Source organism: Podarcis filfolensis (assembly GCF_964270895.1).
Source record: "Podarcis filfolensis genome assembly, chromosome: 9".
NCBI classification, from domain to species: Eukaryota; Metazoa; Chordata; class Lepidosauria; order Squamata; family Lacertidae; genus Podarcis; species Podarcis filfolensis.
The window spans coordinates 6,202,256-6,227,508 of record NC_139610.1 but is presented as its reverse complement, the minus strand read 5'-3'; the positions used below and the strand labels follow the sequence as shown (position 1 = coordinate 6,227,508).

The 25,253-nt window shown below is 48.8% G+C and overlaps 2 protein-coding genes across 3 annotated transcripts; both read right to left on the bottom strand.

Moving 5' to 3' along the window:
- Positions 1 to 2,474: 2,474 nt before the first annotated feature.
- UBL7 (ubiquitin like 7) lies at positions 2,475 to 16,063 on the bottom strand. 2 transcript variants are annotated; one of them, XM_083630662.1, is made up of 11 exons: positions 15,910 to 16,063; positions 12,242 to 12,487; positions 11,268 to 11,387; positions 10,949 to 11,031; positions 10,735 to 10,819; positions 8,911 to 8,968; positions 7,355 to 7,488; positions 6,308 to 6,357; positions 4,705 to 4,872; positions 3,974 to 4,096; positions 2,475 to 3,095 (listed from the first exon to the last, which is right to left on the bottom strand). In XM_083630662.1, exons 1-11 carry the CDS (start codon positions 15,971 to 15,973, stop codon positions 2,958 to 2,960), a joined length of 1,269 nt encoding a protein of 422 aa, XP_083486788.1. In that variant the 5' UTR covers positions 15,974 to 16,063; the 3' UTR covers positions 2,475 to 2,957. The 2 variants fall into 2 exon arrangements, with proteins under 2 accessions (XP_083486788.1, XP_083486789.1); XM_083630663.1 differs by lacking the exon at positions 15,910 to 16,063 and adding an exon at positions 15,745 to 15,849.
- A 5,633-nt stretch (positions 16,064 to 21,696) lies between these two features.
- LOC310770209 (actin, cytoplasmic 3-like) lies at positions 21,697 to 25,253 on the bottom strand. The gene is given in 3 exon segments (XM_083630704.1): positions 21,697 to 23,136; positions 23,138 to 23,217; positions 25,174 to 25,253. Coding segments are annotated over 2 exon segments (1,113 nt in total). The 5' UTR covers positions 23,207 to 23,217; positions 25,174 to 25,253; the 3' UTR covers positions 21,697 to 22,092.

Here is a 25,253-nt window from a genome sequence, read left to right as displayed (position 1 = left end):
AGCTACAATTCCTGACACCCTTAACGAACTACAGTTCCCAGGAGTCTTTTGAGGGAAGACATGTGCTGTACGCAGCCAATTTACTAAGAGTCAGCCCCCACTGAGGCTTCTACGAGGGAGAAGCGTCACAATATTTGGGTCCCACCCCTTTCTTCCTTCAAGCTTATGGTTATTTAGGTAACAATGAGTGCCTTTTACTTCCACCCCAAAATAGTTTATCATAATATACATGTTCATTGCCTTGCGTTTTTGCTTTTGCAGTGGAACAGAATGGCAAAATGGTGCTTGGGAGTTTCAGATCATCCACTTGATGGCCTTATTATTATTATTATTATTATTGTTATTATTATTATTTAAAATTAATTTTCATTTATAACAATCCAACAAAAGGACTTGATGGCTTCTTTGGGTGGTCTTGGTTTTCCCAACCTCTGGAACAAAGAAGGGAGTCATAGGGACCTACCTTGAAGCTCTGTCCAACAGCTACCTAGGGCACATGAAACAAAAGGTTCCTACACCGCAAAGGATTCATGTTTTAAGGACCAAACTACAGCTCTTGTGTTTGGAAAACCCCAACGACACAATGGAAGGAAGGTGAATGTGGAAAAAGTCAGGACAGGCAGCAGAAGGGACTCCTGGAGATGCTGAGGACCTTTTGCAGACAAAGCAGATGATCTTCCTCCCTTTTCCCTTTCCAGCACCCCAGGGAAGTCCTGTATCTTTCATTATATAGAGGCAGCCAGAAACACAGAACGTGACTCCCTTTCAAAACAGGTTACAGGGTTTAATTACACAACTCCCTACGCATTCCTAGTTTCCTCAGATGATGCCAATGCTGGATCCCCAGGTGGCAGGGCTGCAGGATGGGGGGAGATCGCCTCCCTCTCTGAGACCTGCCCACGGATTTCTATTCAGCCCTCCTCTAAATGCTCTTCCTTCCTAGCTCATCCTGGCAGCCAGCTGGGACTTCCCTGGAGCGCTGCACACCCTCCGTGCGAAGAGCACCGCCTGCTGCCTCTGAACTTCATGACAGCCAAGGATGGGGAAACTGTGGGCCTCTAGAGGTTCACAGAATCGTAGAGTTGCAAATGCAGGAATTACAGCTACACGGTTCTTTGGATTACAGCAACATGGCCAGTTGTCTGGAATGACGAGAGTTGGGGGGGGGCAGAAACATCTGGAGGGCATGTTGACTAAGAGGTTAAGAAAAAAGCTGAGAGTATTCTTGAAGATTCAGTGCTTTCAAGGTTGACGTAATATGTAGCCACACTATTTACTGTTGATCAACGCATTGCCAAATTAGAACTGAAGCCCTTCATGCATTTTCAGAATTTACAGACAATGATGTTGCTGTTGTGTGCATTTTGATGAACTGAGCATCATACCATTGGGTCTAATTAAATAAATGTTGATAATTTTATTAAATATTCAGGGTACAGTCATACCTCATGTTATGTTTGCTTCATGATACGTTTTTTCAGGTTGCGTCCTGCGACGACCCAGAAGTACCGGAAAGGGTTACTTCCGGGTTTCGCTGCTCGTGCATGCGCAGACATGCAAAATAACCTCTCGCGCATGCGCAGAAGCGGCGAATCGCAACCTGCGCATGCACAGACGTGCCACTGCGGGTTGCATTCTATTCATGTTGTGAGCAGGCCTCCGGAACGGATCCCATTCGCAACCAGAGGTACCACTGTAATGCATATTTAGCACAGCTAATTTTATATTTTCTTAATAGGTTTATTAATGTATTGATTTTATTTTTTAACAGAGGATAGTCTGTTAGTCCATGCACCACCAGAAGATGTCCACTGGAATCACCTGCATATTTAAACCTACATCTCAGGCAGAGATCTTTCCCATTCACCTGCTACCTGATCTTTTCAAAAAATCCAGGAGCTGGAGATGCCATAATTGAAACTCGGTCCTTTTGCATTCATGAAGCAGGCACTCTGCACTCCGCTACAGTCCCTGCCTTAATCCTGATCTGCCTTCTGTCCTCCCATAAGAACATCAGAAGCTCCTGCTGGATGAGGCCAATGGCCCATCTGGCCCAACCTCCTGTTCTCACAGTGGACAACCAGGCGCCTGTGGGAAGCTTGCAAACAGGATCCAAGCACAAGAGAAACCCTCTCCCCTCCTGTGGTTTCCAGCAACTAGCATTCAGAAGCATTGCTGTCTCTGACCGTGGAGGCACAGCATAGCCATGGGGGCTAGTAGCCATCGTTCCCCTCTCCTCCATGAATTTGTCCAATCCTCTTCTAAAACTGTCAGGTGGCCAGCCCTGCCTCTTGGGAGAGCCAGATCCATGCCTTAACTGTGCACTCCACGAAAAACTCCCATTTTTAAGCTGCTCTAAATCTTCCAACATTCAGCTTTGCTGGATGCCCACCCTTGTTTCATGAGAGCACTAGGCGGCTGTCAGCTGGGCACCAGAGGCTCAAAACCTTAATGGACAACAGAAGCACAGCCTGTTGGGAGAAGGGCAGCTTTAATTAAGGTGCCTGAGAGTCATATAGACTAGACAAGAGTCATGAACACAGGAGGAAAAAGCATGCAAGTTATTCAGAACGATGGAGGATCCCTTCAGAGAGGGCAGTGCCCAATCTTCTTCCACAGGGGAACATGGGCACCCAGCTGTCTGGGGTGCAGAGTCTTTTCACCCAGCCCTGGAAGCAGCTGCTGGTTCATCACAATCCATCCCAAAGTCAGAGCTTCTGCCTTGTTGCTGTCCATCAGCCCCTCTGCCTGAAAAAGGCTTTTCTTCAGACAAGGAAAAGTGGAGGGTGGGGGAGATTGTGGGCTGGCCCAGTGCAGCGTGGACGGAGATCAGGGCAATGATGGGTGCCGGGTGCCCAAAGACGGGCTCAGTGGGTGCAGGGATCAAGCGCAATAGAATAACCTCCCAGGGTCCAAGGCCTCTCCGTCAGAGGCACGCAGGTAAGCATGCAGAGACATTAGGGGGCTCCTCCAGCAAATATGAGCTCCAGAGCGGCCTGGATATCCCCCCCAGTGGCCTGGAGGGCTCGGAGGCTCAGCTCGTCGTCGTGGATGCCCATGTCCCGCAACTGCTGCAGCTGCAGCTGCCACTGGCTCTGTAGGCGGAAGAGAGGGAAGGAGCAGAGTTAGCCCAAGGCCCAACACAGTCAAGTGGGATGGCTGGATTTGGAGGGGCTGTGGGAGAGAACCAGAGCCAGGGCTGCAGAAGTCGGCACGGTGCTCTTGGGCAAGTCAGTGGTTGCCAGTTCATTTCCAGGCCCAATTCAAGGTGAATGTTTGAAAGCCCTAAATGACTCAGGCCCCAAATACCTGAGGCCACCTCCTTCCTGACAGGCACTTTTGGGTGGGTGCTGAAATCAGCAGAGGAGGCCCTCTTGGCAGTTCCTCTGCCTGCAGGGATGGGGGACAAGGGGAGAGGGCCTTCTCCGTGGTTTTAAATGTTGTGTTTAATGCTATAACCTGCCCTGGGACCTTATTCAATCAATCAATCAAGATAATCGTCTGCCTGACCCACCTCATAAAGCTGCTCAGGGAGAAGGAGGGGGCACATGGAGGCTGCAGAACACTAGGCTTAACTCACAGGAAATCCCCAGGGCAAATCCAGGTCTGCCTGCAATCACCTCAGGCAGCCTCGGGCTTGGCTTCCCTGGCTCTGCTGGGTTGTCATGAAACTAAATGCTCACTTGAATTAGCTCCAAGCAGGGGAGACAGAGTAGGGGAGAGATAAAGAAATTGGGCAAGTTGCTAGCCCTGAGCCTAACCCATCTTGCGTAGGGTGATTAAAGAGGATGTAATGTCACCAGGTTGATTTATTTATTAATTACATTTCCACCCCACCCTTTCTCCCAAAGGAGCTCTCCTTGTAAAAGTGGCTTGTGGGCGCAGTGCGCGGCCCAGGCCACAAAAGCAAGGAAGGCATTGGCCAAGCCGACTGCGCCACTGGGGTGGGCAGGTGCGCCTGAAGGTTACGGACCTGAAGGTTTGGCTGCCCGGAAGCCTGCAAGGCGTGCTGCAAGGCCTGGCTGAAGAGGTCATTGGTGATGGGCGTTCCTGACTGGACGCTGGAGGACATCGGAGACGTGCCTGAAGAATGCCCCTGGGAAAAGGAAGAGGAAGAGGAAGAAGAAGAAGAAGGTGCTTTTGGTGCATAGAAGGGAATGGAGGATTTCCCATTAAAGGTCTCTTTACCACACGGGTGGAGAAACTTGTGGCTCTACAGGTGATATTGGACTCCCAGCCCACCAACCAGGGCCAGCAAAGTCAATGGTCAGGGTGGATGGGAGCTGGAGGCCACCCATAACCCCTGGAGGGCCACAACTGCCTCATCCCTGTTGCAGGGGGAGCAGAATATTTCCCTCCGACGCTCCTGTACCACTAAGGCAGTGCTTTGTGTCCCAGTGGTACCTCAGGTTACAGGGCCCAAGCCCCAGGGCTTCTTCTGCCAGGCCCCACCCCACCCCTGGCCTCCAGCAAGTTGTCAATGAGGGGAATGTGGCCCTCAGCTGGAGAATAAACCCCTCACCCTTGGCATAGAAGCACATGTGTGTATACAGCATGGGCAGGAAACAGGCCTGCACCCCAGGTCTTTTTAATGCCATAGAATCCTAGTTGGAAGGTCCTCCCAAGGTCATCTAGTCCAACCCCCATGAACGCCTCTGGAAGGTGCCCAGCAGCATCCAGCCGCACCCCATGCTTCCCTTTTACCTGGGTCCCGGGGGTCGGAGTGTGGGAGCTGCTCTCAGGGGTACTGGCTAGAGCCAGGGCTGTCGCCAATTCGCTCTGGGTGATGGGCCGGGGGCCGGCTGCCCCAGTGTAGCCAAGGGACGCCGGGCGGGACCCAGAGGTGCTGCTGGAAGGTGTGGTCCTTGTGCTCTGCAAGAGCAAAGAGGAAATGCTGCTTACTGCTTGCACAAAAAGGTTTGTTTCAACTGCACAGCTGACTCCCCAACCCAAGCGAGCAGAGACCAGGAGCGGTGCCTCCGGGTTCCATTTTTTAAAGAGTGATTCTATTTCTGAACCAGCTGGGAACATTCAGAATCCCCACTAGAGGAGTCTCTGCCTGACACAGAGACACCTGCTTCCTCTCTAGAAAGGAAATACGGCAGAGTTCCAGATCATCTTTGGATGACTTCATAGACTGGCTGCATTCGCAAATCAGGATAAGCCAGCAAGCACTCAGCGCACTTAAGAGAAATTCATGGCAGAGAGGGCTATCAGTGGCTCCGAGCCAAGATGCCTGCACTCTGCCTCCACAGTTGGGAGCCGTAAATGGTTCTGAATACCAGTTGCTGGTAGGGGAGAGGCTCTTGTGCTCGGATCCTGCTTGTGAGCTTCCTGCAGAGACATCTGGTGGGCCACAGTGAGGGCAGCATGCTTGACTGGGTGAGCCATTGGCCTGATTCTGCAGGGCTCTTCTAACGTTCATTCTGCTCCTGCTTCACCTCTCTCATGATGCAAACAACAGGAGGAATCAGCTTCTAGACTCTTGCTATTTTTGAGTGCAATTCAGTTGCATCCTTGCAAATCCAGTCGATACACAGCTCCTGCCAACTGCCCAGAACCAGACTTTGACCACGCCTCACGGTAACCCCCCCCCCCCCGGAACCAGCACAGGCTATTTGCCAGGGCAACTGTGTGCTGAACTCTGGTAACAGAGGCCGTATGCTTCCAAATGTCAGTTGATGGCCACCACAATTGGGTTAAGTAAAGTCGCCCTCCTGTCCTGCGGATGGGCTTGTCAGAAGAGGCATCTGGTTGGCCCCGTGGTTTCCCACATGTCAGGAGCTCAGCCTACACTCGAGTAGGACCCTGGCAGAGACACATGCCCGACTGGCATGTTCCCTCTCTCCTGGTCGATCGTTCAGGAGCTTCAAAAGCTTTCTTCAGCCCGAACATCACAGCGACCGATGTCAACAGACACCGGCACACTTAGGGATCCGCAGAGTCTTCGCAGCTCATGCGTGACAGACCTCAGCAACTCAGCATTTTTGGCTAATCTACTTTATTTACATATAAACACACACGGAGCTCTGCAACATGGCTCCCTCTCTCTCTAGCATCAGACAGTAAAAAAAGAACAAAGGACAATAGTCCCACTTCACGGAACACAGTAACACAAACATCCTGCCTCCGTCACTTCCCACTCTGTGGAGTCAAAACACGCACCATCATGTGATAGACATAAATCCCAGGACTGCAATCATGGAGCAGGAATTCTAACAGAACAGGAGGCAGGACTGGATGGTCCTTTGGCCTTGTGTCCTTCACAGGGACACCCAACGCAACTCTCAGGTTTTTTCAACATTACCTGATGGAAATCGTCTTCATCATCAGAGAGACCTTCAAACAGGAAGCCACCTGCCCAAGAAAAGAGACCAGAGGGAAGGAAAGGGTTCTCCTCAAACTCAGGTACCATTCAATACCGACGGCACAAATTCTGATGTGCAAACTCCCCATTTTAGAATTACAAAGTATCAGAAATGCACTATATTTGATACTGCCATAATGGGTCTAATTACAGGTGGAGATGAATCAGTGTACAGGGGGAGGTTCAAAAAGTATCTACATGGTGCCTAGAGAATAACTTGCACCTAAATATTAGCAAGACAAAGGATATGGTGTTGGACTTTCGGAGGAAGAGAGGGGAACTAGCCCCGTTGTATATCGGGGGGGTTGTGCGGAGAGAGTCTCTTCCTTTAAATTCCTGGGGGTTTACCTTAGTGAAGACCTCACTTGGAAAAACAATATAACTCAGGTGGTTAGGAGGGCCCAATAGAGACTCCATTTCCGCAGGGTCTTGTGAAAGAACAATTTTAAGCAACAATTGAGGACCTCCTTCTACCGGTCCACAATAAAAAGTGTCCTCTCATATTGTATCACAGTGTGGTATGTTGGCTTGACAGCCACAGACAGAAAGTCTTTACAGAGGGTGGTGAACACAGCACATGATATCCTGGGCTGTCCCTTGAGCCCGCAAGGGATCGATGCCTTAGGAGAGTGAGAAAAATTCTCAGGGATGATTCACACTCCAGCCAGAACTTCTTTAACCTTCTACCCTCGGGCAGGAGATATAGAAGTATAGTTAGTCGTACCAACAGGCTAAAAAACAGTTTCTATCCGTGGTCTGTTAGGTTGCTGAACAGAAAATAATATAGTGCAACTGACTTTCAGGCTTAGTGTGTTGTACGACAAGCACACAGAGTGCAATGAGATTGAGTGTTCATGGGGTGGAGGGTGAGGCTCAGTTAATTTCATTGTACACAGGTTGTTCATTGACAATAAAGGTATTATTCTTATTACATTTGCTTCTCAGCCCCTCAGAGATCTGTGCCCCAAGCGGGAGCACCTCGCTCACCTGGCATGTCTCGGTAGGAGCTGGAAGGCATGCTGCGCGAGGAGGTCTCTCCCGTAGGCAAGGGGGTGCTGCTGGCCACGGAGTGGAGAACCAGGATAATGGCATTCACCAAGGCAGGGTGGGATGGGATGAGCCTAGAAAGAGTGGCAAGAACAAGTAAGCTGGGGGAGGCCCAACAGCCACAGGACCCTCCAAAGAAATCTACCCCAGCCCCACCTATGGCAGAAACCAGCTCCTACAACAGCCCTGATTGGTAGGCCATCCAGACTTAACAAAAAATTCTAACAAAATAAAGTTGCCTCCTTCTGTAGCAGCCTTTTCAACTGCACAACAGTTTGTGATATCAAAAAATTCCTAACGTTCTTCCTAAAACTTTGCAAGGTTTGGCTTCAGTTCCAGTCCAAGTTCATCAGTTTGAACTCGCCAATTCAGAAACAAAACTTTTTAAAAATGGTTCAGTAACTCAGAACTGGTTGAGATGCCTTCACATAGGGAAATAGGTGCCAGCTACAAAAAAATCAGCACCACAAAAATCTTGACCCTTTTTTTTCAGGGGCAGGGGCAAAAGATTTGAGGTTTGACACGAAATCTGTTTTGTCTGTGAAAATAATAATAATAATAATAATAATAATTTATTATTTATACCCCGCCCATCTGGCTGGGTTTCCCCAGCCATTCTGGGCGGCTTCCAACTGAATATTAAAAACAGTACAGCATCAGACATTAAAAACTTCCCTAAAGAGGGCTGCCTTCAGTTGTCTTTTAAAAGTAAAATAGTTGTTTATTGCTTTGACATCTGCTGGGAGGGCGTTCCACAGGGCAGGCGCCACTACCGAGAAGGCCCTCTGCCTGGTTCCCTGTAACCTTACTTCTCGCAATGAGGGAACCGCCAGAAGGCCCTCGGCGCTGGATCTCAGTGTCCGGGCTGAACGATGGGGGTGGAGACGCTCCTTCAGGTATACAGGACCGAGGCCATTTAGGGCTTTAAAGGTCAGCACCAACACTTTGAATTGCGCTCGGAAACGTATTTGGAGCCAATGCAGATCTCTCAGAACTGGTGTTATGTGGTCCCGGCGGCGACTCCCAGTCACCAGTCTAGCTGCCGCATTCTGGATTAATTGCAGTTTCCAGGTCACCTTCAAAGGTAGCCCCACGTAGAGCGTGTTGCAGTAGTCCAAGCGGGAGATAACTAGAGCATGCACCACTCTGGCAAGACAGTTCGCGGGCAGGTAGGGTCTTAGCCTGCGTACCAGGTGGAGCTGGTAGACAGCTGCCCTGGACACAGAATTAACCTGTGCCTCCATGGACAGCTGTGAGTCCAAAATGACTCCCAGGCTGTGCACCTGGTCCTTCAGGGGGACAGTTACCCCATTCAGGACCAGGGAATCCCCCACACCTGCCCGCCCCCTGTGCCCCAAAAACAGTACTTCTGTCTTGTCAGGATTCAACCTCAATCTGTTAGCTGCCATCCATCCTCCATCAGCCTCCAGGCACTTTCTGGAGTGACTCAGCAGGACAGCAGGACTCAGGTCTATGATGTTTAAACAAAAACTTACGTGTCTAACATATTCGGGTCAGCAAAGACAGAGAAAAGATCCTTATCCTGCAAGACACCTGTCAGACAACGAAATTATTGTAATCAACAAGAAAAATCTGCAACATCCTATCCACCAAGAAATATTATTATTATTAAATATGCATACTGCAGAATTTATATACTTCAGAAGAAAACTTACCATATATACTTCAGAAGATCTCAGTGTGGTGCACAGGAATATGTGAGCAGTGTTAGAAACTGATACAGTGAAACCTCAGGTTGCGAACGTGATCCGTGCGGGAGGCACGTTCGCAACCCACAGCATTCGCAACCGCAGCACCGCTTTTGCGGGTCACGATTCGGCGCTTCTGTGTATGCGCAAAGCGCGATTTAGCGCTTCTGCGCATGCGCCAAAACCTGGAAGTAACCCGTTCCGGTACTTATGGGTTCGGCGTGGTGCACAACCCGAAAACACGTGACCCGAAGCATCTGTAACCTGAGGTACCACTGTATATGAAAGCTAGGAGCTAAATGGCACCATGAGCCTAGGTGCAACAGGAACAGGAACACTTTTTTATAACACGAATACAAAGCTGAAAATGAATGAACTGCAGCTAAAGTATCATGTTCATTTTTCACGTGGTCTAGTCCTTTCCCTGCCCACCCCTCTAATATTCTTAAGAGAGTCTCTTCTCCAGACTTCAGAGAGTAGCTGAAAGTGGGGAGGCAGAAGAAGGTCCTCCTTTCCTTCCACTCTGCAGTTTTAACCTGCAATGCCATGGTCACAGCTCAGAAACTACTAACACTAATGAAATTCTCTGTTGCAAAATGCGCCTAGAACAATGGGAGTTTCGAACACCATCTGTGAGCCCTTTCTGAAACCGCAGAGGAAACCCCTGCCTTAAAAAGTGCAAACCTGAAGCCTGTAAGCAAAACAGACCTAAACTGACTTGGCATGAAGCAATCCATCCTATCAGGCAGGAAGCCAAATATGATTGGAAATCTCATTAATTTAGTGTTTTCCTAGGGGTAGGGGTAGTGCAACAACATTTTGCTGCAGCCCCAAGCACATTTACTTGGAAAGAAGTTGCACTGAAACCACAAGGACCTCCTTCTAACTGAAAGTACGGAAGATTAGAGTACTGAATGATAGAACTACAGAGTCATCTAGTGCAACTCCCTGCAATGCAGAAATCACAGCTAAAGAATCCGCAGCAGACGGCCGTCTAACCTCTGAGGCTACAGCAGAAACACTCCTGGATCAAATCAAAAGTCCTCCTATTCCAAAATCCTATTTCCCAAATGGGTGTACCCCACTGGTCCCGCCCCCCCCGAACTTGTATTCAAGGGTTCCATCTAATCACCACCCCCTCTATTTCCAGTCTACAGAGGGAGAGCCCTGTCACTTACTTTGCCATCACCCACGAAACTGGCACCACTCCTGAACAAGGGGGAAGTCCAAGAAAACTCAGAGGAACCCCAAGGTATGTATAAGTACATTTTGGCGGGGAGAACCCCATAAAAAGCCAGCCCAATGTGGACTGAGCGTGCTCAGTGGGCATAACATGCTGACTGACCACCTGGTTTGGGGAGGGGGTCAGAAAACTGGATGATAAGGGGAACTGAAGGCAGTATCCAGACAGACAGACGGAAGGCAGGCTGGCAGGCCTGATTGCAATGATTCTGGTACCTGCAGTAGGTGGTAGGAGGGGTTTGAAGAAGACAAGGCGGGTTGACCTCACACGGTTAAATCCTACGTGTCAAACTTTTGCCAGCTCAGGTATGACAGCCTGAGATAAATGCAGAATGGCAGTGTCTTTGCCTACACACCAAGCCTACGTACCCAAAGCGACCGGGTCGCTGCTGAGGCCGGGGGTAGCAACAATGATCTGATCGAGCGACTCCTTGTTCCCCAGCATCTTGAAGACCTGCATGGGGGACACAGAGAAAATCCACAAGCTGCCTTTGAGAACAGCAGCCGCAACATATTGACGCTTCCCACTTCCCTGCGAAAGGGGCGCAATGGGCCCAGGAGGGGCAGCATCAGATATACTCACCGAATCCCTGAAGACAGGACTGCTGTGCAGAGCAGTGTGCAGGACCCGGAACTCCCGGACTGCGGCAGCTTTGTCCACTGGCTCTGGGGGGAAGAAGGGCAGAGCACGAGATCAGACACTCGGTGGAATCAGTCAGCAAAAGGCGACAGCAGCAGCAGGCATCCATAAGACAAGGGTCAAGCATATTCTGCAATTCCACTGTCTGAGGTGCCAGAAAGGGACACAAAGCAGGGATTTGATGATGCAGGGACATCTTGGCCTTCATGCGCCATGCACTGGATCAGTGGTTCCCAATGTTTTTGGTCCCATCCCGGCTTACCTGGCTTCTGTTCTGGCTCTGGCCAGGACTTTCGGAGGACGTGGACTGTGGAGCCGGACTGGATGCCATAGAATTCAAGTGTCTGGTCATCCCGCAGCTTCCGTCCACAGTAGATCAGATCTGAAAGGCAGACAGGCAGTGCAGCATGGCACACGTGAAAAAGCTGGGCTTGTGGGCCGTGGAGGTACCAGCACCATTTTCTGAACCAGAGCTGGACAACATGGTGCCCCCCTCCAGATCTCTGACTGTTTGTTTCATAAAAATTAATACACTGGTTGATTGTAAAAAGAAAAAACCCCGAAAGCGCTTTGCAAAAAGGTAAAACATAAGATCAAGATCAATTTACAATTTACAAGAACATTTTAGCAGACACCAAAAGGAATAAAGTGAAGGTGCCTGCTTGAGATCAATAGGCAGGGAATTCCAGAGTTTAGGTGCTGCCACAGTAAAGGATCGAGTTCTTACAAATGTGGAGTGGGTCTTATGTGGTGCCTGTAATAGGGTGAATTCCACCAATCAAAGCTGTTGAACGGGCACATGCAGGGCAAGGAGATCTCATGGGCACACTGGTCCAAGTTGCTAAGTGCTTTATAGTAACACCTTGGATTTGGCCTCGTTGTTGGAGTCCAATGTCCATCAGCGACAACAACCATGACCAGTGGTCAGGGATGGTGGGAGGTGGCGTTCAACAACAGCTACACCTGCACGAAACAGAGTGGTTAGCCTTGTCTCTGAGAGACCTGGATTCTCCTTCCCTGGAACTCCAGGAACTGTAGCTCTGCGAAAGGAATGGGGTGCAGGTCTCTGATCTACTTTCAGCACTCTGAACAAACTACATTTCCCAGGATTCTTTGGGGGAAGCCATGGCACCGCTTTAAATGTGCGGTGAAGGTGTGGCCAGGGCATTTCATGGCCTTGAGTTCTGATGATGATGGTGATGATGATATGGCAGGAAGTTAAGAACAGCAGCTCACCAATGAGTTCTGGGTCGGGGACAGACTCCTGCAGCTTCCCTGTGATGAGCTGCTTCAGGTAGGAGATGCTGCAGCCCCCCAAGGGCCACTCGCCCAGCTCCGTTTCTGGCAGGCGCAAAATGGACTTGGGAGCCAGCGGCTGATCTGCCAGCTTGACTGCGATGTAGCACTCAGAGAGAGCCATGGCGTCCGATTCCCTGGGAGGACTTGGTCCGGTGAGGCCCCAATCTGAGCTCCAAGTGGAATCTGTAAAAGGAACACAGGGAGCTGCCTTTTACTGAGTCAGACCATGGGCTCATTGAGCTCAGTACTGCCTACACTGCCTGGCAGCAGCTCCCCAGGGTTTCAGGCAGGGGTTTGCCTATCTGGAGATGCCAGGGGTTGACCGTGGGACTTTCTGCATGCAAAGCAGGTCCTCTACCACTACGCTACAGCCCTTCCACGTAAGGAATGTCTCCTCCAAGGGGCACCACTATCCATGGTGGAACCTCCCTCCCAACTGCCCTTAGCACTGGTTGGGTGCAAACTGTATAACCTGAGCTGCAAAAGTGATTCCATCCCCTCACCTTGGACATCAATTCTAGGCCAGAGGAGCAAGGACAGCAGTTGCAGACCTCACAGAACACCCAGCTGCCGGGAGGTCAGACAGGAGTTCAGAATAAGCTCAGGCTTGCAAGAGAGGTTAAAAATAATTTTTAAAAGGTTTCTCTGCCTACTTTCAAAGAGAAATGCTATTGGGGGACGGAGAGAAGGCAGAACTGCTCAACAACTACTTTGCCTCTGTCTTCACCCAAAAGGAAAGTAGTGCCCAACTTGGTCTATGAGACTTAGAAAAGGATGCTGTGATTACTAAGACCTAGCATGAGTTTCTCAAAAACAAGTCATGCCAGAAAAATCTCACTGCTTTTGTGGGATAGTTACAAGATTGGTGGATCATGGGAATACCATGGACGTTGTGTATCTTGATTTCAGTAAGTCTTTTAGCAAAGTCCCCCATGGTATTTTTGCGAAGAATCTCGTAAAATGTGGGCTGGATGAGGTTACTTTTAGGTGGATTTGTAGCTGGTTGATTGACAGAACCCAAAGTGTGCTCACAAAGGGTTCCTGGAAAAAAGGGACAAATGGGTTATTGCAGAGTTCTGCCTTGGGCCCGTTGTTGTTCAACATCTTTATAAACAACGTGGATGAAGGAATTGAGTGATGCTTATTTAATTTGCAGATGACACCAAACTGGGAGGGGTAGCTAATGCCACAGAGAACAGAATGACCTTAACACTTTGGAGAACTGGGCCCAAACTAACAAAATGAATTTAAGTAGGAACAAATGTCAGGTTCAGCACTTAGGCAGGAAGAACCAACTGCACAAATATCAGGTGGGGGACACTTGGCTTGCCAGTAATACATGTCAAGTGGATTGAGGGGTCTTAGGAGACCACAAGTTTACGTGAGTCAACTGGAATGGGTACAAAGGAAGGTAACCGAGACGGTCAAGGATCTGGAAACCAAGCCTTCTGGGGAACAGTTGAGGGAGTTGGGGCTGTCACATGGAAGAGGGAGCATACTTATTCTCTCCTGCTCTGTAGGGTAGGACTCAAACTACAGAGTTAGAAGAAAGGAGATTTCAACTAATCATCAAGAAGAGCTTTCTAACAATAAGGAAGTTCAGGAAGAATAAATAGATAAATAGGTACCGCTCCGGCAGGAAAGTAAACAGCGTTTCTGTGCGCTGCTCTGGTTTCTGTAACCTGAAGCATCTGCAACCTGAAGTGTCTGTAACCCGAGGTACCACTGTATATAAATATTGTAAGTTAATAACATTAATTTCTTTTAATGCATTGATGCTTCTTTCCCTATCCTTCAGCTAAAAACCTGGATGTTCATGTGATGGGATTATTGGGGAAATGCCTGGAATAAAGACCTCACCTCTGTATTTCCAGACTTCCAACATTGTTCTCTGTCGTTCGCGACTGGACTTAACTGTCAGGGGTCCCTTTACCTTTTATGTACAGTGGTACCTCCAGATGCGAACGGGATCCGTTCCGGAGCCCCGTTCGCATGTAGAAGCAAACGTAGCCCGCGTCCACGCGTCACATTTTGGCACTTCTGCACATGTCATTTTGAGCGTATGCGCATGCGCAAGCGGCGAAACCCAGAAGTAACACGCTCCGTTACTTCCGGGTTGCCGTGGAGCGCAACTTGAACGTGCTCATTTCGAAGCACATTCAACCCGAGGTATGACTGTATGTTGTTGTTGTTGTTTAGTCGTGTCCGACTCTTCGTGAACGCATGGACCAGAGCACGCCAGACACTCCTGTCTTAAATATAATTGTCTCCACCCTACCCTGTCCCGTATTTTGCCAGAACAAAGGTGGCAACCCTACAGTTGCCCCCCCAACCCAGTCCTTGAAGCTCTCACGGAAGAAGAGGAGGAGGAGGAGTTTGGATTTGATATCCGTCTTTATCACTACCCTAAGGAGCCTCCAAGCGGCTAACAATCTCCTTTCTCTTCCTCCCCCACAACAAACACTCTGTGAGGTGAGTGAGGCTGAGAGACTTCAGAGAAGTGTGACTAGCCCAAGGTCACCCAGCAGCTGCATGTGGAGGAGCGGGGAAGCGAACCCGGTTCACCAGATTATGAGTCCACCCCTCTTAACCACTACACCACACTGGCTCTCTGTAACACCTGTCCCCAATTAACGAAAACTAGGGACTGTGGATTGGTTTTGCATGAGGCAGAACCCCACGTTTGTAGGGGATTTTGGCACCCGAGGTTCCAAAACCAAAACTTCATCTCTGGTTGTCAGATTCCTGGAGAAACCCTACGTCACCCTTGGTGCAACATGAGACTGGGTGTGTTGCTGGACTCTGGACCCCCATCAGCCTCGACAATCTTGTCCAATGGTCAGGGATGATGATGGGAGCTGGACTTCAGCAACACAGGACTCCCTCTCCCTGCCCTTGAGCCGCTGGGTCAAGACACCTGCCCAACAAGGGGCAGCCCTTGCACTGACCTATAATGGAGCCAACCTGCACTGGGCTACTTTGGGGCACTCGCCTTCACTCCATATATCTTTGCATTCTTCTGCTCTTCATCTCCTCTCCCTTCCTTCTCATCCTGTGAGTGGGTAAGGGAGCACTCTGATGAGCTAGAGGCATACTAGAACTTTCCAAGCTAAGTCTAGGCTGAACTTTGGGGGTGGGTGCGGTTGTGCACAGAAGAAGAAGAAGAAGAGTTTGGATTTGATATCCCGCCTTTCACTCCCCTTCAGGAGTCTCAAAGCGGCTAACATTCTCCTTCCCCTTCCTCCCCCACAACAAACACTCTGTGAGGTGAGTGGGGCTGAGAGACTTCAGAGAAGTGTGACTGGCCCAAGGTCACCCAGCAGCTGCAGGTGGAGGAGCGGAGACGCAAACCCGGTTCCCCAGATTACGAGTCCACCGCTCTTAACCACTACACCACACTGGCCCACTGGCAGCCCCTTCCCCCTCTCAGCCTGGCCCACCTCGCAGGGTTGTTGTGGCGCGGATAAACCGGGGAGGGAGAAGCGCTTGACTGTCCTACTTAAGGCCCTTGGAGGAAAAGGTGGGCCACAAATGCCGTAAACAGCAGCAGCAGCAACAACAGAAGCCCATTTCCCTACAAAATCCCCCTTCCTTGCTCTGCCTACCGGGATGTTTACAGCCGACGGTCTCCTCCAGCCGGAAGCGCTTCCCTGACCCCGCGCGAGGCATGCTGGGGAGTGGAGTCCGCGCGGAGGAAGCAGCCTCGCGTCTCTCGCCTGGGCGGCCGGAGAGGGAAGAGGAGGAGCGACGCTAAGCCCCGCCCCCTCGTCAGTCGAGCCGCAAGGCATCCTGGGAGCGGCGGTCCCAGCTCCGATGGTGGGGGGGGAGAGACTGAAGCCCGTGGATCGGGGTAGAGCAGCGTCGTGACGTTAGGCGCCCGAGCCAATCAGAAGAGAGGAGGGTGCCAGGAGGGGCCAATAGGCCGGCGGGAATTCGGAGCTGCCGTGAGTTTTGAAGGAATCTGGGCGCGCGATGTTTCTAATGCGCTTCTCTTCCTCAGTTACGGTAGTTGGAGGTCTAGCGCCTTTCGTCCTTGAATTGAGTTTTGCTTTTATTTTTAATGTCATTAGTGACTGCTTAAAGGAGTTGGAAGAGTGCAAACTTTCCTTATATATATATATATATATAATTTTTATTAATTTTTTTCTGTTTTACAATTTAGAATACTCATTTAAACATCCTTAAAATATCAGTGACTTCCCTTCTTCTCTTTCCATGGTTCATTTTGCATATCATAAATTCCTGCATATTTTACATAAACTAAACCATTCAGTATTCAGTTATTACATCCATCAAATTTACATCGTTGAATTTATCTTAATGCTGCCAACGTTTTCAAGTGTACACAATTTCCCCCCATATATTCAATAAACATTTCCCAATCTTCTTTAAACGTATGTTCTTGTTCTCTTATTCTATATGTTAAGTCCGCAAACTTTCCTGAGTTGCAGGGGAGTAGGTCTCCCTTCCAAGAAAGAAAGAACCATGAATCACCACAGCTTAGAAGGACAAAGCACAAACATATTGTATCTGGTGACCCCGTCCCCATTATTTGCATGGTTTCCTGTTCTTAATAAAAATACATTATTAAAAGAAGTACAGTCATGCCTCATGTTACGTTTGCTTCAGGTTGAGCGTTTTCAGGTTGTGTCCTGCGGCGACCCGGAGATACCGGAAAGGGTTACTTCCAGGTTTCGCGGCTCGCGCATGTGCAGAGGCGCAAAATGACATCACGTGCATGTGCAGAAGCGGCAAATCGCAACCTGCACACACACAGGTGCGGGTTGCGTTCCTTTCAGGTTGCGAATGGGCCTCTGGTTAAGTACTTAATTTGTTCCAGAGGTCTGTACTTAACCTGAAACTGTTCTTAACCTGAAGCACCACTTTAGCTAATGGGGCCTCCTGCTGCTGTCGCACCGCCGGAGCACGATTTCTGTTCTCATCCTGAAGCAAAGTTCTTAACCCGAGGTACTATTTCTGGGTTAGCGGAGTCTGTAACCTGAAGCGTATGTAACCTGAAGCGCATGTAACCCGAGGTACCACTGTACAAAGATACAGTGCAGCTCCAAAACCGACGAAGTCTTGACTCATACAAGGATTGTCTTTACAAATCACTGACTGGCATAAAATAGATCTTGTTTTGTAAACGCCATTTGCAGGGGCAGCTCACCGTCCTCCAGCACCTGGCCTTGCAGATGCCCAGTTTGCAGAGTGAGTGGGCTAGGCTGGGGGCAAACACCCTCCCTGGCCCAGTTCCCTCTGCTTAGGCTGCTGCCCCTTTTCCTGGGGGGGGGGTGGCACATGTTTTGCCACATGTTCGCATGTTCCGACAAGAGCGGGTGGCCAGGGAGCATGGGGGACGGGGCAGGGGGTGCAGCTGGACTTTGAAGAAAGCTCCGCGCGGGACAGTAACAAAATGGTTGCTGCTGGGCCGTGGAGTAACAAAATGCTGACAGAGTTGGGGGCACAATGGGTGGCGCATCATAAAGAGCGGAAGAAGAAGAGCGCCAGATGCCCCTGTCCCAAGGGGAAAGGCACATCAACAGCTGTCACAGAGATGCTGCTTGCACCTCAAAAAAAAGGGGTGGGTGAAGGGTCCAATCCTGACACACAATTAAGTGCAGAGCTCTTTTAAGTCCCTTACCTTTCCCGCCCTGATCTGGCCACAGTGATCCATGCGACGGTCACCTCCAGGCTTGACTACTGTAATTCGCTTTACGCGGGGCTGCCCTTGAAACTGTCCCAGAAACTCCTGCGGGTGCAGAATGCGAGGCTCCTCAAGGGGTCCCTGCCATGGGAGCATATTCACCCAGTGCTTTACCAGTTGCACTGGTTCCCAGTGGAGTATCGGGTCAGGTTTAAGGTGCTGGTCTTGACCTTTAAAGCCCTTTGTGGCTTAGGGCCCTCGTATCTATGGGACCGCCTCTCCTGGTCTGCCCCGCAGAGGACCTTAAGGTCCATGAATAACCATAGTTTAGAGGTCCTGGGCCCTAAGGAAGTTAGATTGTCCTCCATCACGGCCAGGGCCTTCTCAGTGATGGCTCCGACCTGGTGGAATGCTCTGTCCCATGAGACCAGGGCCCTTCAGGATTTAACCTCCTTCCGTCGGGCCTGTAAGACAGAGCTATTCCGCCTGGCTTTCAATTTGAATTTAGCCTGATCTTTTATTCCCCTTTCTTCCCTCCCCCTGCCCTTTTTATGAAGATCACCTGCTCTGGGATCCCACAGCTAATTCTCCCCTGGTCTCCTCACTGACCCAAGTAGGACTAATTTAGCCAGCTAGCCCTGGTGATCATCTAATGTTTATTGGATAGATTTCCCCCCAAATTGATTTTAGAATTCTGAATTTATTGTTATTCACGTTTTATACTGTATTTTATGCTGTTTTTTGTTGCATCAATTAAGTGTTTTAAATTTGTTGTTAGCTGCCCTGAGCCTAGTTTTCTGAACCGGGAAGGGCAGGGTATAAATAAATTATTATTATTATTATTATTATTATTATTATTATTATTATTAATTATGTACAGCCAGTTGCTCACCCTCAGACTAACCTAAGGATAAAAAGGAGGCAACAGGTAGTGAGGATAAAATGGGAAGAACATGCATGCAAGCTTGAGCCCCTTGGAGGAAAGGTGTAATATAAATCATAGAATGTGAAGGGACCCTGTGAATCACCTAGTCCAATCCCCCGGAATGCAGAAATCCCAACACCGTAGAATAAATGCAGATTCTCCAAGTGTCAGGCTCCATTTACAAGAAAGGAATAAGCATTCTCCATGCTTCCTAAAAAATGGCTGGCTGAAGAAGCATTGCAATTTAATAATTTGAAGTGGATTGGTGACCTTTTTCTTCAAAACTATAGGAAGGGCTTCGTAGGCCAGCTTCATTTCCTTCATCTGGTGCAGGTACTTTCAGACCCTCCAAGTGTTCCTGTTTTCCAGGGACAGTTCCAGATTTACAGAAGTCGGGCCGGTTTCTGATTTGATCCTGGAATGTCCTGCTTTTCCTTAGGACATTCCTATTTTCATCGGAGAAATGATGGAGGGTATGTAAATGACATAAATGAATATGCCCCGTGGCTATAAGAGACAGGGCCTTGTCTGCTGCAGCACCCAAACTCTGCACCTATTCTTGTCCTCCCATGTATTTATGGTATTTAGGACCATTTACCGTATTGACCCAAATATAAGCCACACTTTTTTTTCCAAATTCTGACCGTGAAAAGTTAAAGTGTGGCTTATATTCGCGACCTTACAAAAACGGGCTTTTCTGATATCGTTGCTGAAACAGCTGCCCTAGGTCTGTGGCTGTGCCTTGCCTACCAAGGCCGAAATGGAGAGCGGGTGCGGGACAACAATGCCCGTCTGAACCGCTGTTCACAAGCCTCCCCAGAACCGCTGGAAAGAAAGGGGAAGGGGGGAAGGCCGACGGCAAAGTGGTGTGGCGTCCCCCCAGGAAGCAGACTGGGAGCGCAGGGGAATGGTACCTGTAGGATTTTCTTCTACATTTGCCATTTACGGGCGTGAGTGCCTGCAGAATTTTAAGTGAGCGGCTTATATTCAGGTATTGACTCCCCCCCCCTTTAATTTTAAAAGTGCAGCTTATTTGCAGGGGCGTCTTATATTCTGGCCAATACAGTAATTGGGTTTAGCACCCATTTTTATCATGCTCTGATCATTATCTGTCTTCATCATTTTTTTAAGAAAACACTCTAATACTGATAAGGCACAAAACTGATGTTGGTTTATAAAGATTGGCCTTCTGAGGTACTTTGGGGGTACCTGTCAAAAGGTAGATTAAATCCAGTTAATAAACAAACCAGAGGTTCCTATTACTTCCTCCAGCTGCTGCCACGTAGCCAAGTGATCAGGGATGATGGGAGCCAGAAGTCATATTCATAGGTTAGGCCTCCCCTTTGCTAAATTCACATCTATGATGATCTATAATGAAATGAAAAAGGTATTTAAATATACCTTCCTGAAGAAACCAGAGGCCTTTCTCCTGGGCATAGTCGGCCAATTGGTGCCAAAGAAGGACAGAACTTTCTTTATGTACGCAACAACAGCAGCAAGAATACTGATTGCAAAGTACTGGAAGACACAAGATTTACCCACCCTGGAAGTGGCAGATGAAGGTGATGGACTATATGGAATTGGCGGAAATGACTGGCAGAATCCGAGACCTGGGAGAAGAGTTGGTGGAAGAAGACTGGAAGAAATTTAAAGACTATCTGCAGAAACACTGTAAAATTAATGAATGTTAAAATGATGTTGGATTGAAAATAAGTGGCATTAGCAACAAAGTTAATAAGAATATGCAAAAATGAATTGATAATGGATGAAAATATAGAGTTATAATATGTTAAGATATAGAATTAAGATAAAAACAAAGAGGGAAAGGATTTGCTGAATTAACTATGTGAATTGGAATACAAAAAAGGGAGGTGTGAGGAGGTCAGGAAATAAGTAATTGAAATATAAGACATGAAAAGATTGATCGGTTTTTAATTGTTTTTTATTTCTTCATGTATTTTGTATTTTTCTTTGCATTTTTGTATCTTTTTTCTTTTTATTGTTATTTTTCTTTTTTTATTCTGTAATTCTCTTTTGTCTGTAAAATTTCAATAAATATTTAAAAAAAAAAGAAGTCGTATTCATAGGTTAGGCCTCCCCTTTGCTAAATTCACATCTTAGCATTCATTTTTACTACATTCTCAAATTTTAAGAGCAACCATGTCTCAGATTAAAGCTGGGGAATGTGAGGCATGATCCCTCTAGGACAGTGATCAGCAACCTTTTTCAGCCGTGGGCCGGTCCACCATCCCTCAGACCATGTGGTGGGCCGGAGTATATTTTGAAGGGAAAAAATGAATGAATTCCTGTGCCCCACAAATAACCCAGAAATGCATTTTAAATAAAAGGACACATTCTACTCATGTAAAAACACGCTGATTTCCGGACCGTCCGCGGGCTGGATTGAGAAGGCGATTGGGCCGCATCCGGCCCCCGGGCCTTAGGTTGCCTACCCCTGCTCTAGGGAGCAAGCTACATTGGGGAGATTGCATTTGTAGCCATCGTAACCCTGGGAACTTCCTCAGAGTAAGCCGTGGGTCAGTGCAAACAAGTGACCCTTGGCCACAGCTCGTGGTCTGTTTGGAGCGAGACCAGCCATAAGGCCCGTGTCCAGAGGTGATGCTCAGCCAAACTACCGCTCAGCTCTGGACACTGGGGCAGCAGGACATGGGGACAAGTGAAGCAGAACCACAAGTGTGGCTCTCTGTACCCCCAATCTGACTCACTGCAACGCTGGGCAGTAGATTTGCTTCATGTTACGTGTTAGCTCCAAAAATTTGTGTTTATCAAGAGAGTCGTTTACTACAAGAAGCACACCAATTTTTACCTCATTTAGCATGACTTTATTGGCTTGTTTTGTTTGACAGAGAAAATGGATAGTAATAAAGTACTGAACTCCACATGAATCAGAAAAAAGAAAAGGCGAAGGTGGTACACAATCAGAGTGGCTGGGGAAACCCAGCCAGATGGGCGGGGTATAAATATATTATTATTATTATTATTATTATTATTATTATTATTATTATTATTATTATTTATTGAGAGTGCAGCTGTGGACAAGCCTTGACAAAGCGGTGGACAAAGGTTGCCCAATGCAGGAGCCAAATCAAGAACTGGATAAATACTAAATATCCTGCAAGAGGAAAGAATTCAACAGATAAAAGCAAGGCACCAATATATATTGACTTGGCCAGAAGAGGTTGGCTGCTTGGATTGTTAGAAGCATTTGCGGTGGACGATGGATGGGCCAGACTCATCGTACTCCTGCTTGCTGATCCACATCTGCTGGAAGGTGGAGAGAGAGGCCAGGATGGAGCCCCCAATCCACACTGAATCTTTGTGCTCTGGCGGGGCGATGATCTTGATCTTCATCGTGCTGGGGGCCAGGGATGTGATCTCCTTCTGCATCCGGTCAGCAATGCCAGGGTACAAGGTGCTGCCGCCAGAGAGCACTGTGTTGGCATACAGGTCTTTGCGCATGTCCTTATCGCATTTCATGATGCAGTTGTAGGTTGCCTCGTGGATGCCAGCCCACTCCAAGCCCAGGAAGGGGGGCTGGAAGAGGGCCTCGGGGCACCGGAAGCGTTCGTTGCCAATGGTGATCACCTGCCCGTCCGGCAGCTCATAGCTCTTCTCCAGAGAGGAAGACGAGCTGGCCATGGCCATCTCCTGATCAAAGTCCAGGGCCACGTAGCAGAGCTTCTCCTTGATGTCCCGAACTATCTCCCTCTCAGTTGCGGTGACGAAGGTGTAGCCCCTCTCAGACAGGATCTTCATGAGGTAGTCAGTCAGGTCATGGCCCCCAATGGGCAGGGGCCTGTGAATGCGGGGCACGGCATAACCCTCATAGATGGGCACCGTGTGGGTCAACCTGTCCCCAGAGTCGATGACAATCCCGGTGATGCGGCCAGAAGCATAGAGCGACAGCACAGCCTGGATGGCCACATACATGGCTGGCGTGTTGAAAGTCTCAAACATGATCTGTGTCATCTTCTCACGGTGGTTCTTCAGGTTATCGGGGGTTTCTGTGAGCAAGACTGGGTGCTCCTCAGGGGCCACCCGCAGCTCGTTGTAGGTGTGGTGCCAGATCTTCTCCATGTCATCCCAGTTGCTGACGATGCCATATTCGATGGGGTACTTCAGGGTGAGGATGCCCCTCTTGCTCTGTGCCTCAGCCCCCACGTAGCTGTCCTGCCCTAAGCTTGCCATGGCATCTTGGTCTCTGGGCTTCCCCACAACCATGGGGAAGACCACCCGGGGGGGCGTCCTCTCCTGAAAAACCTGCTTTGCAAGTCGTAGAGCCATTGTCAATGACCAGAGCGGCAGCCATTTGGAGCAAGTCTGCAGGAAATAAGCAAAGAGTTGTTTACCCCCCAGATAATATTCATGTTGGGGTTTATGAATATTCCAGAACTCACTGCAAGGGAGGAAATGTGCTCATATAAACAATTTTCAAGTACAGTGGTACCTCGGGTTACAAACGCTTCAGGTTACAAACACTTCAGGTTACAGACTGCTAACGCAGAAGTAGTACCTCGGGTTAAAAACTTTACCTCAGGATAAGAATAGGAATTGTGTGCCAGCGGCGCGGCGGCACTAGGAGCCCCATTAGTTAAAGTGGTACCTCAGGTTAAGAACAGTTTCAGGTTAATAAGGGACCTCCAGAACAAATTAAGTACGTAACGAGAGCTACCACTGTATCTAAGACTGCTTTACCCCATGTTCAACTCTCCATTTCCATCCCTTTCCCCTGCCAATGTTTGGAGAACAGGAAGGACACATGGAGGAGCTGTCTCAGTGACCCGAACCAACTGCCACTAGAACAGTTCTCCTAATTCAAGGTCTCCTTCCGTAGCCACTCCATTTCGTGGTTTTGTTGGTAATGGGGTTTTTAATAATAGATATCTATGCACTGTTGTACCATACAAATATATCACAGCAGCTTACAACAATTTGAAACTATAAAACGACAGAATCCTAAAAAGTTAAAAGCAAGTTAAACTAATTTACAACAAACATCAGTAGACTTCTGTGGGGAATGCACTCTTAACTGCCTACAGAGGCCTGGCAGAATAGGGGAGTTTTGAGCAGGTCTTTAAAAGTTGGCATGGAAGACACCTGCTGGATGTCTAGTGGCAGAGAGTTCCACAGGAGTGGGCTGGTGGCACTAAGGGTTTGAGTTCTTGCTGTTATCAAGTGAGCATCAACCAGTGGTGCTCCTGAAGCTGATCTCCGTGATCAAGCTGGGATATAAGGATTCAGGCACGCTGAGGATCCCTGACCCGAGTGGTTCAAGGCTTTGTAAATTAGCACAAGGAGCTTGAACTATTTTCAGCAGTAGGTGGGCAGCCGGTGCAGCTCTTTTAACAAGAGTGCCTCATGTTACCAGGGCATGGCCTACAGGGGTTAGGCTACCCCTCTCTGGGAACAGCCATAGCTGGTGAACCAGACGAAGCTGGTAAAAGGCCTTCTCAGCCACAAGACACCTGGGCCTCTAGTGACCAAGATGTATCCAGGAGTACCCACAAACTGTGCACCTGCCTCTTCAGATAGCATGCAACCCATCCAGAACGGGTAACTTGCCAGTTTCCTGAACATGGTAGCTAGCTACCCAAAGAGCCCCCATCTTTCCAGGAGTCAAGCACAGTTTATGGGCCCTCACCCAGTCCACCACTGCATCCAGACGCCGGTCCAAGTCTTTCACAGCCTCTCCTGATCCAGATGTTATGTTGGACCAGGACCAGGAAGATCTGGGTTCAAATCACTGGGTGACTTGGAGGCAGTCGCTGTCTCTCAGTGTTACTTACCTTGCAAGGTTGTTGTGATTACAGTGGTACCTCGGGTTAAGTACTGAATTCGTTCCGGAGGTCCGTACTTAACCTGAAACTGTTCTTAACCTGAAGCACCACTTTAGCTAATGGGGCCTCCTGCTGCCGGAGCCCGATTTCTGTTCTCATCCTGAAGCAAAGTTCTTAACCTGAAGCACTATTTCTGGGTTAGCGGAATGTAACCTGAAGCGTATGTAACCTGAAGCGTATGTAACCCGAGGTACCACTGTATTAAAGCAAAGTAGGGGTGCGTATGGCAGGCTGAGCTACTTGAAGGGGCTTTCCATGAAATAAATAATCATGACGGGTTAGCCAATTTGGTGTTTTGCGTACGTTGCATTGCAGACTAGATGAGCTTTGTGGGTCCCTTCCAACTCTACAGTGATTCTTCAGAGAAGAGAGGAGACAAACAGTACAGGTAAGGATCAGGCAGAGAAACCGTGGGTGCTGAGCCCCATTTCATACTTACATGAGGGAGATGCAGTTGCCTTTGCTGTTAATCTCACGATGCTCCCAGTAATCACGAAATCTTTTCCTTCCTCATCACAC